This window comes from Mustela nivalis, assembly GCF_964662115.1.
Source record: "Mustela nivalis genome assembly, chromosome: X".
In the NCBI taxonomy this organism is placed as follows: Eukaryota; Metazoa; Chordata; class Mammalia; order Carnivora; family Mustelidae; genus Mustela; species Mustela nivalis.
The window spans coordinates 14745092-14763104 of NC_139040.1; the positions used below are offsets into that span (position 1 = coordinate 14745092).

Consider the following 18013-nt stretch of genomic DNA (forward strand, 5'->3'; position numbering starts at 1 on the left):
ATTTGACAGAAAGAGATCACAAGTAGGCAGAGAGGCAGGCAGAGAGAGAGGAGGAAACAGGCTCTCCACGGAACAGAGAGCCGGATATGGGGCTCAATCCCAGGACCCTGGGATCATGACCCGAGCCGAAGGCAGAGGCTTTAACCCACTGAGCCACCCAGGCGCCCCTTAAAGATTTTATTTTTAAGTTACTTCCACACCCATCATAGGGCTCGAACTCATGACCCCGAGCTCAAGCATCACACGCTCCACTGACCAAGCCGGCCAGGTGCTCCAGGAAAACAACTCATTTATTTTTATCTACAGTATAATTTATACATTCTCTATTCCTTGAGTACAGTTTTATCATATACATGTTGTTGACATAAAATATTTTTCCAGTATTGCAAACTTATGCTTTAACCAATGCACAGAATTATTTTATGAACTACTTAAACGAGTTGCAAGCAGAGACATTTATTCATTCATTTTTTTCTTCATACAATGAATCAAGGACCAATTGATTCATACAATGAATCAAGGCTCTGTGGCAGGCACTGGAGTCACCACAAACAGGTGAACAGGACAAGGTCTTCTTGCTCTAAAAGCTCACAGCATAGTCGGAAAAACCTCAACTTTGGCGAGTGCTGTGACACTCAGTGCAGGGTACAGTGGGGGAAGGGGACGGGGGTTCCAAGCAAAGAGAGAGAGCATGCTCGCCTGGGGCCCACGGCAGGAGAGCATGAGTAGCCTTGCTCAGCGGAACTGAGGGTTGGAACTTAAGACATTGAGAGAGGTATTAGCAGGAGATGATGAAGCAGGGCAGTGGAAAAATCAGACTTGTATTTACTTTTTTAAAAGATTTTATTTATTTGAGATAGAGCAAGAACAAGTGAGAGAGAGAAAGAGAGAGAGTGTGCATGTGTGTGTGTGTGTTTGTGTGTGTGTGTGTGTGTGTGTGTGTGTGTGTGTACAGCAGGGCGGGGGGAGAGAGATAGGGAGGGGGAGGAGTAGGCTCCCCACTGAGCAAGAAACCTGACTCAAGCCTTGATCCTAGGACCCCGGGATGATGACCTCAGCCGAAGACAGATGCCCAACTAACTGAGCCACCCAGGCACCCCAAATCAGACATTTATTTAAGATTTCATTTGGTGAATGAGAGGGAGCAGGAGTAGAGGCAGGCGGGCTAGGAGGCTGCCGGAAGAAAGATGATGGTAGTGTGGATTAGGAGAGTGGCAGCAGAGATAGAAAGAAGTAGATTAATTCAAGGACTATTTAAGAAATAGGGGTGATGTATTTACGCTGGTAGGATTGGACACGAGAGTGAGGGCAGCGAGAAGTCAGGCCAGATTTCTGTTTTGGGAAGTAGGGCAGAAGAGGCTGGAACTCTCTGGAATGGGAAACACTGAAAGCGGACCTCGTTGTGTTGGGGGGAAAGATTAGGAGTTCCATTTGAATGTTTCAGGTTTGAGGGGACGAGCTCCAGGAGGCAGGTCAGGACTAAAGGCAGGAAGGTGGTCGTTGAACCCATGAGCGGGCAGGGTCGGGGCGACAGCACGCTGTAAGCATGTAGATCAGGAAGAGAAGAGGGTGAAGGATGGGACTGAAGTTCTTAGAAAGGGCAAGGTGACCTCATGAGGAAGTAATCTGAGAGGTTGAAGGCAGTTGGCTAGGTGAGGCTGACATGCAGGGAAAGTTCTGGACGGGAGCTACGGGAGAGGTGTCTTAGCGAGCAGTAGGAAGCATGAGCGCAGAAGCAATAGACTGGAAAAGGCAGTTTTTGTATCTGTAGCATTCATTGTGATAACGGACATCGTTAGCAACTTGGTTGCCAGAGGCAGAGATAATTGGGCGATGCAGTGTCCGAAGAAGGAGGAGGGCGAAGTACAAGGGCAATGTTTAAATCAGAGCGTGGGGGTATACGAAGGCTGTACAAGTTTTGTGCAGGCTCGACACGGATTCCCTTCTCAGGAACCCTAAAAGGGGTAATGCCTCTTGCCTACCCCCACCCCCGTGTCTCACCAGGGCGAGCTGGGCAAGTCCAGCTGTCCCCCCAAAGTGGGCACTCATCTACCGTGAGGGAGGGGCTTCTCAGCCAGACCTGGGGTCCTGACCTTCCTAAGGGAGCCCCAATACCTATGGGAATCTCATGACCCATGTCTCCTGGCTGCCATGGCCGCTGTCCCACTTCCTTCAAGCATCCCGTGCAGAGGACAAGGCTGTAGAAGAATCTTCGCTCCGGAGGACAAGACAGCACTGAGGACAACATATCCATGGGTCCCTGAATCACCCAGTGTCACCTCTACTCGTACCAAAATCCTCCCACTGAAGATGGTATGCAGCCGAGTGAGTTCAACTAGCATGATTTCAGCCTTGTGTTAGAAATTCATGCTGGAACGTGCTCAAAGGAACTCAGCCCAGAAGGGACTGTGTGGTCCTCCCACAGCGGACCACTCCATTCCCCTTCCTTATTTCTACAGTGATATTTTTCTGCTTGAACCTGTGGGGTTTGCTTTAAGCAACGCACCCTACCGATAGGATGAACAAATTACTCTGGGTTTCTTGGAGGTGACCAAGAATAGCTCTGTTGGCTTCCGTGGAAGAACGTGGGAACCAGTTTGTCCCAGCTCCACTTCCTCTTGCCCGAGGTAGAACCACCTAGACAGCTCTGAAAAAGATAAGCAACTGCTTCTCACTGAAGCCCTCCCTCCCGCCTGGCTCAGCAGCGATGAATCAAGAACAAAAAGTCTCTTTTGCTCCCCTGCAGCCTTTCCAGAACACGCTGGAAAGAAGGACCCACGTTGATTTTCACCGAGCAAACTTCACGTCATCCACCGAAGCCTATGGCAAACTGCCAGGGAGGGGACTGTCGCCAAAATATTTTGTGGTCCAAGAAGTTTGAGAACCACGTTTGGAACCCATCACAAAGGTGAGATCCCTCTGAACGATTCCTCCCCCCTCCCCCGCCCCCACCTGGCCCAGGGCTTTCGGTGCTAGATGACAACAATAACGTTAAGGGCACTTTATTATTCAAAAAATAAATAACAAGATCATCCCAAGTTCACGCTGGAAACAATGGAGACTGCAGGTAGAGACGAGAGATTTCCTTTAAATACAGTCATTTCAGGAGGAGTGGGCAGCCTCGGAGCCTCCGCCTCTGCTCCCTCCTCCCGCCTACAGTGGTGGAGACCGGACAGGGTTGAAATAAGATAACGGATTAGCAACAGCCTGAGTGTCGGGGTGGCTGGTGGGGGCAGGGTTTTCCAGTTCTCTGCTGCACCAGACTTTCTAGAGCCTGCCCCCTCCATCGGGGCCACGGGGACCCGGGCTCAACCAGGACTGACCGCGAGCTGAGGCTCCCCGTGGCCCTTCTGCATCTTCACTGGAAAATCAAATGCATTATCCGCTGAAAGACACTGCATGCAAAGAAACGAAATGAAACTTGACTCATGATCTGCCATTTACTCAGAATTCAGTCTGCGCGGAATGGTCTCGTCTTTTCACGGGACTCTCTGGGTGTCTGCATGCGTGGAGCCGCTGTTTCCAGAACAGAAACCTTAGGGAACGGGGCCTGCTGGGGCTTCACCGGCCCCGGCGTTCCCTCACCGCAGCCCTACCTGCCTGGGGGTGTATAATAAATAGCTCTCCACGAGGAGGATCCTAGGGTTATAAATAGGCAGTTCAACAGGGGGGTGGTCTTAACTGCTTTGCTGTTTGGCAGCCCGCGAGGGGCCACCGCTCAGAGTTTGAGTAAGCCAAAAGACGTGAAGCCCGTCCCGTGGCTCACTTGGCTTGGATCAGTCACGTTGACGAACACCGAAGCACCGGGATGTAATTCAAATACGCCCCCCAAGTGGACGGACTGCTGCCCACAAGGCTTGGAGGAGCTGCGGGCGTTTGCAGCCCTGAGCAAGACCCGCTCCGATCCGCTTGGGGAATTCAGGCAGAGGCTGGCTACAAACGGAGCTTGACTCGAAGTGTCCCGATTGGAGCAGAAGGTGACTTGGGCGTAGATGTAATAGAGTCCTTGTCTTTTCACGGCCAGCTGTTTCCCGTTTTCGAGGGTTACCAGGTTGCTGCTTAGGGTGTAGTATCCTTTCGGGGCCCACTGCAGAACTGCAACAGACAGGGGGCGCGCATGGTGAGGCGAAGCGTGCATGGTTCCCACTCCACCAGAACAGAGTTCAATGTTCCATCCTGGCTTCCCATACACGCGGAAGCCGGGGCTGCCAGGGATGCTTACGGAGCCCTCCCGCCCTCAGTCTCTGACCGATCGGCGGGGGCTTCACAGTCGGATGGAGCTGAGTTCCCACCCAGACTTTAGTCACGCTCACGCCCTGACACTTAATCTCCCTGAGCTTTTATTTCCTCATCTGTAACACGGGGCTAGTATTACAGTGTCTCTCAGAGACTTGTTCTGAAGATTAAAGAGAGCAACCGGGCGCAGTGAGTTTCCTTCTTCCTTTTAAAGCATTTAAAGCCAATTTACCCTTGAACTTCAGATGCGCGTTTTAAAATTGCACGTCCTAAACTACACACACCTACAAGACATTCGGACAAAATCCTTGCTAATATGAACACTGTTATCTCACCAGCCTTGGATTTTACAAAGTCAAAGACTTGCCCGGCTGTGTAGCTCAGCCTCAGCTGACAAAAGGAAAGACCCCATTTCTTCCTACCTGCTCATGCTGTCGCAAACCCAACCTGCCTCCCACAGCAAGGACTAAAATTAGGCAAGGAAGTATGAAAATGAACCTGTCATTTCACTGTGTGTTTTGATCTTCCATTGTAGTGGGCGCTACCAACTTGAAAGTACCTGTGTTCTTGTGGCTAAACTTGAGTACCCACCAACGGTCTGCCATTTTCTCGGCGGAGATGTTGAGTGGGTTCAAAGGTAGTGTGTGCACCCGATTTCAAATCTCAGCTCCCACAGCGAGCTAGACTGCTGGGTGTGGGGGTTGGGGAGAAGTGAAAGTATCGATCATTTGCTTCCTAGAGCCCTTTTCTAAAATTCCTACTTGGCCATCGGGCACGGTGTGAGAGTCAAGCTGTTGAGACTCATCCTTTAGCAACAGGAAAGGCATCCTGAAACCTCTAACATTTCTTGGCCCTCCAGACCACTCCAGAAAAGACACTTCCTTATGATGATTTCACTTGCAGACCATTTGAGAAGCCAAGGGGAGGTTCTCTGTCTTTTAGTCCACTAGGGTTGTCTTCGTAAGTCCTTACCTAATCTTTGTCCTTGCTGTGGGATGCAGGTCAAGCTTGTGGCAGCGTGACCAGCCAGGAGTGGGGCGTTTGCGACTGGGTCGTCTGTGAGGCAGACCGAAATACGCTGGGATCATATCGATCTTGGGCACTTTGGCAGAATCTGAGCGCCATGAAATCTACCCAAGGGCAAGGGTTTCCTTGCTGGTGGCTAAACCCCGGCAGAAAGCTACTCTTCTAAGTGGTGTCTCTGTTGCTGTCATGCAATCTGCGTATGCAAGTGTCATGCGGACTGCCACCCTGGCCACACCACCCCAGCTGGAACGTTCTCCCATAACTGTATTTTCTGAGAACGGCTACCTGGCAGGATTATTAAATATGGTATTAACTAAGGGCTTTCTGTGACTCTTCTGACATCCAAACTACCATAAAGGAAGCAAAGTAATAGTACCTTACATTTGTCTGACCCGTGATAACATAACCTTCTTCCACATTAGCTGACTGGACGATGAGAGCCACCCTCGGAAGTAAGTCAAGCGTGACACGGCAGCAAAGGGACTTGCCCACGGTCACCTAGCAAGTGGTAATTCATGGTTCCAGAATCTCAGTTCAAAGACTTCCTATCCAGTGCTCTTCCTTCCGTATCACCATCCGTGACAACCACGTATGTGTTACACCCCGTGAGAAGCCCAAGCTGCCTCAGAGATGAGGGGGTATGTCTCTCCTCTTCTCTCTGTCTCTGTCTCTGTCTATCTCTCTCGTTGTGTGTGTGTTTCACTCTCTTACACACACACACACACACACACACACACACACACAGTTTAGAACTCCTTTCTGGAGCACTGTGCTAAGTTTTTCTAAGACTGCTCTGATGCCCTCAGACTGCATTTATCTAACAAGGGGGGTTTTGTGCTTGCGGGCGTGTTTCCATCCATTTATCAGATGCGACGCATTCTCGGGCACCAACTCTCTCAAGGTACAGGTTTGGGAAAAAAGATCTAAGAGCTAGAATGATGGCAGAACGTATATGGAAATAAACTCGTTCAGAGTTGAAAAGATGACAGTATGTTGTCTGTTGTTACTTCATTGGAAAATCTAACGTCCTGGAGCCTATTGATCTTTGCAGAATGATTTTACCTTTAATTTCCCTGAGGTTGGCCCCCGCGAGGCTGGGGTTAATCATACAGGGATTGACAGATGGCAGGAAGTACCCCCTGAGGCCCATTTACACACAGCGAAGAGGGGTTAGCATGAGGAATGCTCCCAGCCAGGAGGTCACTACCTGCCATCTCTTCTGTGTTCTCAGAATAATGGTCCCTCCACCCAGCAATTCATCATTTAGAATCGGCCATTGGGCAAGAACGTAATGAGAACATCGGGATTGCTTCCCATCTCCTTTTGTCCCTTCAAGTCCCTTCTGTGCCTCTGAGCTCGCTTTGAAGACAAAGCTCAGCCTATGAGAGGTGTAGGGGTGGGTTGGTAAATTGGGCCCCAGAGGAAGAGAGGAGCCTGATCATTAGGCCGCCCTGCTTCTGCATCTCAGCCTTCCTGCCGGGGTGACCAGCTCAGATGCTTTCGACTTACCAGACGCTGTGTTACTACTGGCCTCACTTATGACATGGGCTGCAATTTGAGGATCCTGATCACCTGGAATTAAACCAAAAGCCAACTGTCAGGCCAAAGCAACACAACACTGCCCACAGAACGATCTGGTCTAGTTCTACAGCTCTGTCACAGAGACCCGGCTTAAGTAGGTTACACAACAGGAAAAGTGCAACGGTCCGAAATCTCTGTCCCCGGGGAAAGCTGGTTTCTAGAATCTGAACAACCGAATTGGCTATTTGCACTGACCCCATTCTTCTAATGGGCGTTCAGTACCCAACTCCACTTTACCTAGATTGACACAGGCTAACACTCTGGGTCTTCGTGAAACACACTTTGAATCTTGCCATCAGAAACAGCTCCCATCCACTGAGCCCCCAAGGTGATGTCAGCACACTTCCCTATATGATGCCAACAGCATCTGATGTGGTCAAGCAACTGGCTAAACTACTGTGCCTAGCTTGGGTTGTTTCTCATGTAAAAGCCTTGCTCTTTAATTAGATGTGCTGATACTCTGTGTTCAGAGACTGTGTGGAAGGTCCCCCCCACCCCAGGAATGAGCTTGCTGTCAGACACTTGGCAGGTGCCCTATAAATATTGAATCAAATTGCATGACCTAGATAACCAGTTGTGTTGAGTTGGTCCTTTTCCTGAAGATGGCTAGGCAACACCCACTTGCACCCATTTCCTCATATTTCACTGTAAGTCACACACAACATGGCACCATTCAGCATATTTTACAATCTGAAGATGAAAATGTCCTGGAGATAGGATGACCTTTGTATCCAGAGCAACAGTTAAAGCGAGCTCTGAGTATGCTCCTGGCCTCCAAAAATGATATCTGTATCTCTGTATGTATATATTTCTTTGTGTGTATTAGTTTGCACAAGCCATACATCATTTTCATGGACATTGTGAATAACACTCATCTGCTACTCCAGGCATTGTTATTGTGTTTGGGGTGCTGAATTCTAAGAGGAATAGGGAGACGAAAAACCCCAGAAAGCGTCATAGGATGCACAGTGGAAGACACTGGGGAGGTTTAGCCTGGAGAAGAAAAGGCTCAGCGGCCATGATGGCTATTTTCAACATCTGGACAGCTGCTATCTAGAAGAATTCTACTTTACTTAGTATGGCCCCGAAGAGCAGGACTGGGTCCAGTGAGTGGAGATTTTAGGAATAAACTTCAACTCCAGAGGAGGGAAGACTTCTCTCTGAGTAGTGTAGCAATCTTACTATAATTACTAGAATCGTTCAAAGTTGGACCAGGATGACTAATGGGCTAGGAGGTGCCCAGGCATGTTGGATTGGAAACCGGATGGTTGTGAAGATTTGTGCTCTGTGGGTGGCACTGCGTTTGAGAACCTTGCCTTCCAGTCAAGATCCCATCCAACCCTGAGATGTTTGACATGTTCTGACATCAAGAACGGGGCAAAGAATGGAACATTGTCACATAGAACCATTCCTTGATCTCAGATCCTCCGCTGGCATGGTTCTCTGCCAAAAACTATTATCATTGAGCAATGAATGCCAGCGATGACTTTCTTGTCATCTTATCCTCTGTGGGGGGCACCAGGACATATGGTGCTTTGAAGAAGATATTGAAAAGGGTGACATTTCTTCATACTTGGTACTGTCAGCCTCAAAGGAACACAGCCTTCCCCATACATGGGTCCATACTAAGCCTTTCCAAATCACAGGTTCTAGAGAAGGTGTCAATCTGGCCATTGTAGTCCTGTTTTATTCCCAGGACTCCAAGTTCCCTAATTCTAACAACAGGGTTGTTCAGCATGATCAGCCCAAAGCTTCCTTTTAGGTGTTAAGTGCTCACAAAAATGGATAAATAGCAACCTACCTTTTTGCATCGCAACGCTTTTTTCTTGCTTCGCTTCTTTGTTTAGCATTATGTCCTAAAATGAGAATCAGTGCTAAAGGTCATTTTGACAGGAAACCTGGTGTGGGGTTTTGGAGGTATCATTCATTTGGCATCTGTCATGACTCTAGTGCCTGTTCCTGGTGAGGATTATCATATGGACTTAGATCCTGTCATTAATTCCATCATAGCGATTGGGAACCCATGGCACTGACAGATGAGCTGACAGCCCAGAAAGCCCAAGGGGTGAGCCTGGAGGCAAGATCAGGGCCCTATTATCTGCACTGCAGGGCTCTCCCCAGACTGGAGGCTGTGATGCTGACCCTTCCTATGACCCCAGCCTCCCTGCCTTTGATGGGTATTGACAGATAATGCTGAATGGGGAGATGTTTCTACCTTGGGAACCAGTATATGGAATATTATTAAACATAAAGCAGGGGATGTATCTATTAGAATAAAATTGGTCTGAAATCTCTTAGGAAAGGGTAATAGTACGTTTGATCTTGGGAAGAAATTCCAGACTACAAACAGACCTTCAGGCATTTTTTATTGTCTTGTCCCTGTCCACGGGATGAGGGAGATTCTCTTGCAGTTGGCTGCCTTGTGTGGCCTGTATATATTTAGAATAATCAGCATATAGGAAACCCAGGTAGTCTCCCGATGATGCTGGTGTTCAAAGGCAAATGCAACACTCCCTAAGTGGTTTCTTTACACTTAGCAACCAGGGAAGTTCACAGGCACGGCCATCGGCACAAGCAGGAAGGGAGTCAGGGATTCGGCTGCCATTTTGAAGATCACGCAAGGTCACACAAGGAGTCTGAGGCTGAAGCCAAGAGCAGGAACTCTGAGATCACGTTCAGAGGTCGACCTAACTCACGCCATCACTTTGGACTCTAAATACAAGGGCCAAGCACAGTAGTATTTTCCCTTCTGATAATCAAAGTCTTACCCGCTTTCCCATTCCTGGACTCCAAGTTTTCTACAATGCCCCCCCCCTTTCCGTCCTTCCCCAGATGGAATTAGTGTCGGGACTGTTGAGCGCCCCGGGGGAGGCTCAGCTTGGTTGCCAAATGTGAGGGTGTAAGTCTCGGAGCCCCACCAGGGAGCCTCGAAATGCCACAGGGGCCACAGGCCTTCAAGTTTCCACTTGAGCTGAGAAAGTGCGGCGACAGGAAGATGTTTGTGAGACACCCAGTAAACAAATGAGTATTTAGTGTCTCCTCAAAAATGGAGTGTGATGATCGAGGTTGAGATACTTTTCGACTATGTGGTTGTGCTGGTGTCAGGGTTTGGCCAAAATGAAAACATGAAGTCAGCAAAGTTTGTCTTTTATGTGCCCAGCCCTGTCTTCCTGAAAGCTTGCCCTCAGCCACACTTCCCCAGAGCCTTTTTTTCCCTCCCTTCCTCACTCCCCGCCTCGACTGAAAGACTTTTCAAAGTTGACGTTCAGAAAATCTCAGATTAGTGATTTCTTTCTTACTGGGGAGTCTATGTGGGCAGGTATGGATGGGTTGGCCTCTACCTTCAAAAGGAAATGCGTCGACCCCCATCAAAGGCATCTCAGTCCTTGAGGGGGCAGACAAGCCTGAAACTGACTAGTCTAGTGGGATGGCGTCACTAGAGCTGTGCAAACAGACCTTGATGACCACTTGATAGGGACCGTAGAGAGAAGACTGAGGCCCTGGGTTGATCATTGGATCTGGTGACTTCTAAGACCCCTTCAAGACCTATGATTTGGAACCCCCAAATTCAAACCTTTTGGTTGTTCTGGCCCAGTCAGACAGTGAAGCCCAGAAAGAAAGCCTGTTAACACTCACTGAGAATACTAAAATCCACTTTGGGGTTATTCTACAGGGGACCAGTTGGATTTTTTAAAAAAGCCCAAAATATGGTTTAGAATGAGAAATTTGGGAGAACGGATATTGGAAAGGGGGTCAGTCAGTCTTCACGGGAGGACTCTGTGACACGTGGCACTCATTAGGATCCCGCCCTGGGGAGCAGTAGAGGTGAGGGGCTTCCTCTGCCTTACGTCAGGAGCCCTGGTTGACATGTCTAAGAAGGTATGCCTTTCTAGAATATGAAACTTGGGAGCTGTCACTTTGCTCATTCAAGCATAAAGCAGAGAGGCAAGCCCAAGGAGCCCTTGCTGCTATCCTGGGTAGCTGATTTGGGAAGTTTTATATGTCTGACCTGAAATAGAACCATTGGAAACTGGCCATTGAATGATAAGACTGTCAGTAAGACAGAGTTCTCTCATTTATAGATGAGAAAACGGGCCCGGAGAGGGGAAGCCATTTGCCTGAGGTCGCAAGGCTGAGCACATTAAATATCTAATAAATATTTGAATTATTAACTGCTATTCTGAATGTAGCTTTCTTCATATTTAAATTTGTAACCCCTCCAAGTACCCTATGGTACTGGCCAGAGTCCTCGGACAACCAGAGAAGCTCAACTCATTTCCAGTGAGTTGGCCAATGAAGAGGAGTCTTCATCTAAAACCTAGATTAGTGTAAAGAATGTGAAAGCCCACAGCAGATTTGGGCTGCCTTCTGATTCCCGTTAGGGGACCCAGGAAGAGGTTATTAGCGTCTTTACCGTTGGAGGACAAGAATAAACTCAGAAATAAGATCTTAAGTCCTTTACTCCTGGGTTAAATGATAGATTATTTATATGGGAGAAATAACTGCTGTTGGTTTATCCAGATTACCCCCGACACCCCATAGCTTGGCACAGAGCTGCTGCCTTCAATGTGGAGAGCTGCCTCTTACTGATGACCCCAAAGTGAGCTGAGGGCCCGGGGGATTCTACTCAGTGTTCTGAGAGGGGAAACAAGCAGAAAGGCTGTTTGATATTCTGCTTCAGGAGAAAGAACATTCTAGACTCCTTGTACATGATGATGGAATTCATGTCGTAAGTGCATCCTCAGTTAATCCTCTAAGGCTTGTTTGCTCTACCTATTACCGGCCCCGGTGACTACAGGGACTCCTTGCTGGGGCCTCTGTCTGCCTCAGGGCTTGGCCAGCAGTCCTACACTAGACTGACTTCATGAGCAAGTGGTGTTCCGTGGAGTCTGGTTTGAGCAGCACAGAGAAAGTCCATCCTCCTTTCCCCATAGCTCTCCTCACAAGAAAAGGGAAAGATCTCACTTTCATGGCACTTGAAATTCTGTCATGAGAGAAGTGTTTGTTCCCCAGCCTTCAGGAATCCTTACTGCCCTCAGTAAAGGCAGGTCTTGACCCTGGGGCCATCCGGTGATCCTCGCTCCCCTGGGAAATGGGGACCAACCACGGGTCCGTAGGGACAAGGCAGCAAGGTTTGGATGGAAAGGTAAGAAAATACCAAGAGCCAAACTCGGTGTGCTTCATAAATGTTCACAGGGTAGTATCCCCAAGAGAGACTCCTTTTGTTCCTCTCGAGAACATTCTTATGAATGTGCACACTTCCAGTTTTCCTTTCCCTTTCACGTAGGATTTTGGCTTCATTTTTCCTTTTTTTTAATTGGATACATATACCCATGTGTGTATATACGCACATATGTACGTATGTCTACAAAATGTCTATGTTGTCAGCGTTTATTTCCCGACCAGCAAAAGCAATAAACAGTTTCAACAGCCCTTTAATCAACAGCTGAGCTCCTTACCTTGAGAAAGGCTTCAAACCGGCTTTTAATTTCCTCACAGTTCAGTAAGGACAAGGACCCCTCTCCTTTGTTGCATTTCTGTAACGTTTTCATGAATACAAAATCTTCGTAAAGATTCCTTTCATCTTCTATCTATTTGTGAAATAACAGGGACGTGAGAAACATAACTCTGGAGAAGGTGGCTGATAATGTCTCCCTCCACAATCACGTCCATGGCATCAATAACAGAAGGAGGATTTTGCAGATATAAATGCGGAATAAAAGTTATTATACTGGATTATTGTTATTTGGTATCAGCCATTAAAAAAATCAACAAAAGCCAGCAATTAAAATGTCCTACTACCCAAAACTCTAGGTAGAAATCACAGCTATTCTAACAAAATTTTATTACGAAATGTACATTTCGTCCACGTACTATAGCGGCAATGTTCGAGAATGATCGACATTGCTCTGTAAGGATCGGTCATTGTGAACCCAGTGTATAAACTCGTTTTCCACTGAGCTCATTTGCCTAGTTCACTTTAGCTGGTGCTGCAGTGTTTTATAAAAAGCAGTTAATTTGCAGTGTGTGTCAATTAAGTTGAGTTCTAATTACATCTCTCTCTTTTTAGCTTTAGTATTTGTGGAAAACATTTACATTTTTAAGGAAACCATCTTTCATTCCCAAAGTTAACGAGTTAAATGTATGGAATTCACTTGTGTAATAAACTGATTTGGGGCCATTTTCTTGTTTTAAAATGAAATTTTTAGATTCAAAACAAAAGCTACTTAGCCAGCGGCTTCCACTGTCCCTAAGAACACACCTCAAGGCTTTGGGAGACGTGGTCGCTGCTTCTCCCCATAGAGGCTTGGGTCCAGGCATTTGATTAACAGAGCCTACCAGGCCAAACACAAGCCAACAACCAGACCCCGAATCCTGCTCTTTACTCAACTACAAATCTGAGTAGCCCAGTGCATTGCCTCAACCTTCACTGCCCCTCCTTATCCTGATGAAAATAATGGTGCTAATTCTAGCATGGGATCCCAACAGACGGCATCGAAACATCCCTGGGAAAATGCAGTCTCCAGATGCTGTGCATCGACAACCCCTTTACCCAGATGTATAGCAACAGCCAGATAATTCGTCAAATCTCTCCTTTTCATGTACGAATGATGTTCTTTTGGTACAGCCAATAATGCCGCTCAGTGGAAGTGGGTAAACACACTGAAATGGGATGAATCCTAACAGTTATTTTCTCCTGACAACACCCAGCTACCTCCTAAGTTACTCTACTGTTTTGTTCCTGTATAAGTCCAGCCACTTAAGCGTGTAAACATCTCAGAGGGAAATGGAGCAGCTTGCAACAGTCAGTGTTTGAAGAGGTATAGAGACAATGCGACTTGTACTCTAAGCCTGTAAATTCCAGACTTACCCGTGTCTGTGCTAATCTGAAACACTAGGAAGTTTCAGATCAAATTCCTACTCTCCTTCTTTAGTTAACAATTTAAAGAAAAAAAAAAAGGTGTCTCCATCAGAAAAACAAGTTTACTTTTTAAGCAAGACTTTAGCAAATAATTATAGCTAATGCCCACCTAGTGCTCCCTCTCCACTGGTTATGGTCTAAGCTGGCTACAAGGCTAAATTCATTTAATCTACGAGGTGGGTACTATTATCTTCCCCGTTTCTAAGATGTGGAAACTGAGGCACGCAAAGATAAAATAACTTGCCCAGGATTGCAGAGCTAAGAGGGGGCAGAGTCAAGATTTGAACCCACCCAGTCTGATTCCAGAACCCAAGCTCTCAACCAGAGACAAGAAGAGAAGACCTTACGAACTAGATGACAAACATAATGCCGCGAGACCATTTCAGCTATATGGGTTCCCACCACGGTCCATCATCTGGGCAGACCTAAAACCATTCAACCCACAAATCAGTAAGGACCCCCCGCTTGAGTTAACCAGGGCACCTGGTTCAGCTTACCTTGTCCAGTCTTCTGTGAAGATACACAGCAAAAAGTGCTGACCCAATCATCTGGGTGATGAGAAAACCAGTAAGTAAATACATAAAAATTTTCATACTGACGGGTGGTCCGGTGGCCACAGATCGGGGAGCAGTTTGGCTATATGTTTCGATCATGCTGTGTTAGAGTTGAAATGATATCTTCAGACCGAGAAGGTGGCAGGGGCAGCATGAGAACACTGTCAAAGTGGCCACCTTACTCAGGATTAGTTAAGAGCGCACAATCGTTACAGCCCACACTTCCTGGAAAATGTGCTTCGTAGTCTTCTCTCCCAGCTAAAAAGTTACGTAAAGGTTTTTTTTTTTTTTTTTTAATTATACCCATATCATTCACTTCCAGGCTTTCCCTTTTGTTAGTAAAGAAGAAACAAGCCTCTTCTTCCATACATTCATTCTTGCCTTGAAATGTCATAGACTTCTTAACAGACAATGGCAGTATTTTCCTATCGCTAACTTTCTGGGTTCACCAGTTTCAAGGAAAGTGACAAATGTGTCCACCAGCAACAGACTTATTTCAATTTCAGTCTTACTAATACAAACTGGGAACCTGGCATATGGGGAAAGAAACAAATGTCAACAAAAGTTTGGATTGATTTTATGACTGGTATACCCCTGGCTTATTGCTTCTCGAGACTTCTTTCATCTTCAAACCCAGTGAAATCCCAGCAGCTTTTCAAGTCTACGTGGCACGAAGCAAAAAGGAGTGCTGACAGTTATTTTTTTAAATTTTAGCTGGACTGGTAATTCAAGAAAAAATAAATTCCTCAAGGGCCAGGAGGAGTAGGGTCTTGAAGGAAATGGTTCCCAAACTCCGGGATCAAGGTTAAAGTCGGAATCTTCGATTGATTTGGCCAAATTGCTTGTCTATACTGTTCCCATCTGTCAGATAATTGCTGATGCTGATGAATGGCTTGGAATAGAGAAAACGGGCTCCAGTTAAGAGAGCTCAATTCTAGTCCTTCCTCTACTAACAAATGGCTATGGACCTCCAGCAAATTACTTTACCTCTCCAGGGCTCTGTTTCCCCAAATCCGAAGGGGGTAGTAGCACCCGCCTTGCCTATCCCACAGGCTTTGGCCAAGATCAGATAAAAATGTGCATGGAAGATCTTTGACACATGTTAAGCAATAGACCAACAACTTATCCTGAATTGGGGGGGGGGTCTGTTTAGCCAAAGATAATGAGTTTTCCAAATAATGGCCACCTCCTGACATACTCGTAAAAAAAAACAAAAAACAACAGCAACATCAAAAACACCCCAAGTTTTGGCAATGAACTGAATCATTGAGGCATGTAGGATTATGCATTTCTCAATGGCTTTTGTGTCCTCTTATCAGATCGCCTTTGAAACAAAAGCAGCCATGGAAATCCCTACCCCACTGTCCAACCTGGTCTAGAAACCATGATAAGATCACTTTGGTGATTCCTATAAAATTGTTTTGAGAGACAAATAGGAAATGTAACAAAATGCTCGGTATTGTTAGCACCTGCTCTCTTCCCTCCCACGCGCCTGCATCCTGTCCTGGGCCCAGAGCTGGGGAGCTTTTCACTACATCTGCCAAGTAGGTGGCTTCAATGCACGTGATAAACTTTCATCAGTCAGGTCAGAAGCTTCAGTTCTTAGACAAGTAACCTGAGTACCACTGAAGGAAAATGATCACGAGAGCTAAAATGGGCTGGAGGACTTCCCTAAAGCCTGTTTCCTACAATTACAGAGGACGCTGAAGGGACCACCACAGAGAAGCAGACAATGTCAGTACTTGTTCACGTGACCACCTTCCAGAAAGAGTTCTCGTCCATTCTCCCTGCCTCCCAGCCTCCTGCAGGCTAACTTCCGCCCCCCACATTCCCCAAAATGGTTTCCATCATGATTAGCTCAATAGATTGGGCTGAATACTTTTTAGGGTTCATTTCTAGTGACCTTTCTATTTGTCTGTTACCCTATGATTCTGTTGTCCCCCTTCTGAAAGCTTTCTCCCCTCGCCTCTTAGAATACTTCTTTGTGTGATTCCTCTTTTCCTTTGTTCCCCTTAAAACTTTGGTATTCCTGGAGCACCCGGGTGGCCCAATGGATTAAGCCTCTGCCTTCGGCTCAGGTCATGATCTCAGGGACTCTGGATCGAGCCCTGCATCAGGCTCTCTGCTCAGCAGGGAGCGTGCTTCTCCCTCTCCCTCTGCCTGCCTCTCTGCCCACTTGTGATCTCTCTCTCGCTGTCAAATAAATAAATAAATCTTTAAAAAAAAACAACAAACTTTGGTGTTCCTTCTCCTCATCCTCACTTCCCCTCCCCCACCCCTTCTCCGCTCCTCATTCTACATGTTTTCCTCAGGAGAGTCCCATCGCTCTCATGGTTTTCACTATCGTCTTTGTTGTGATAAATCCCAGATCTGTAACTACAACATTGAACTTCAGATTTGTAAGTACAGCCACCTCTGAACATCTCCACTTGGATAGCCCAAAGCCGCCTCACATTTGCTTGCCCTACACTTAATTCAGCTTCCATCCCAGACCTGTTGTCCCTCGAGCTTCTTCCTATCTCGGAGTACGATGTTCCTATACCTAACTAATCATCCTGGAAGCCATCCATGACTCCTCCCTCTCTCTTGCCCAGATTCCTCCCCAATCCCAATGGCTTCTTCTTCCCCAAAGCTTCTTGACGCCACCACTTTTTTCGTGCCGACATCAGAGTCCAGGCCCACATCCCCTCTCTGCTAGATTGCTGACTTGTATTCTCCTAATTTCTCTCTTTAATTCCCTTCCTGCCCTACCCCATCTAACCTTCATACCACCAGAAGAATGTTAACTCTTATAATTAAGAATTATTATAACATATAATTCTTATGGTAAATCTTATAAGTGACCTTATCTAATCTGCCTTGATCCCCTAAGACTCTGCCCCAGACGCAGGGAAACAGAACAACAGAGTGCCCTGGCATGTTCAACAGGAATGGGATTAGCTCCAGAATAGTCAGCTTGAACTTCAGTCTTTGAAACCTTATCTTTCTTCTGTCCTTCTTCTGCCTCGTCTTCTACAACTATTGGCTATCTTTCCAGCTTCAAACTTGGGCTCTATTTTCTGATTTCTGATTCTCAAACAAACAAGCTTTGGGTCAGGATGACCCATACCTGTCTCTCCTCCAAGAAGGAGTGTCCTTGCCCCTGGTGTTGGGCTCCCTTTGAAAATCTTCAGCTGCTTAAGGCATCTGGAAGTCATTCTTGACCTTAGTTGCCGAGAAATCTGTAGATCTATGGAGTGCACAAAAATGCCTGCATCCAAAGTCAAATGTTGACCATCTTTTTCTTCATTAACAGAAAGAAGGAAGTTAATGCATTGAATTGTTTCAGTTTTTAGTTTTTCTTATGCAAAATTTTCTGAAATCTCTGTCCCCCCCCCCCTTTTTTTTACTACTGCTTTCCTGCAAGCTAGTGATTGAAATACAGCAAATAAGTATCAAGGGAAAAGTTCAAAAAACAATGGATCAAACTTCAATGGTTTGTTTTTGGTGTGACTATGCTTGTGGTTGTGATTTTATATTGATAACCTAGAACACAGTCATAGTTTCTGCTAGGAAAATTATTTCCAGTACATACGAAAGAGTTAAATATATCACCATTTTGTTTGTTCTACAAATGGCCTAGTGGAGACTCTTTTCCCTGAACGTGTCTAGGAAACCATAGCCTAGAGCACAGCACCCAATTATTAGCACAGAA

The 18013-nt window shown here is 46.6% G+C and overlaps 1 protein-coding gene across 1 annotated transcript; it reads right to left on the minus strand.

Annotated features, from left to right (window-relative positions):
• Positions 1-272: 272 nt before the first annotated feature.
• CD40LG (CD40 ligand) lies at positions 273-14892 on the minus strand. The gene is made up of 5 exons (XM_082717636.1): positions 14263-14892; positions 12303-12434; positions 8645-8699; positions 6772-6834; positions 273-4095 (listed from the first exon to the last, which is right to left on the minus strand). Exons 1-5 carry the CDS (start codon positions 14416-14418, stop codon positions 3719-3721), a joined length of 783 nt encoding a protein of 260 aa, XP_082573762.1. The 5' UTR covers positions 14419-14892; the 3' UTR covers positions 273-3718.
• Between the last annotated feature and the right edge of the window lie 3121 nt (positions 14893-18013).

Excerpts from the sequence above, each read along its gene's own strand:
- CD40LG (XM_082717636.1), bottom strand. The coding sequence starts at position 14,418 with ATGATCGAAACATATAGCCAAACTGCTCCCCGATCTGTGGCCACCGGA. Across the intron at positions 12,435-14,262 it reads TTCACAGAAGACTGGACAAG|ATAGAAGATGAAAGGAATCT; the intron begins GTAAGCTGAACC and ends TTTCACAAATAG. Across the intron at positions 4,096-6,771 it reads CAGTAGTAACACAGCGTCTG|TTCTGCAGTGGGCCCCGAAA; the intron begins GTAAGTCGAAAG and ends TGTCTGTTGCAG.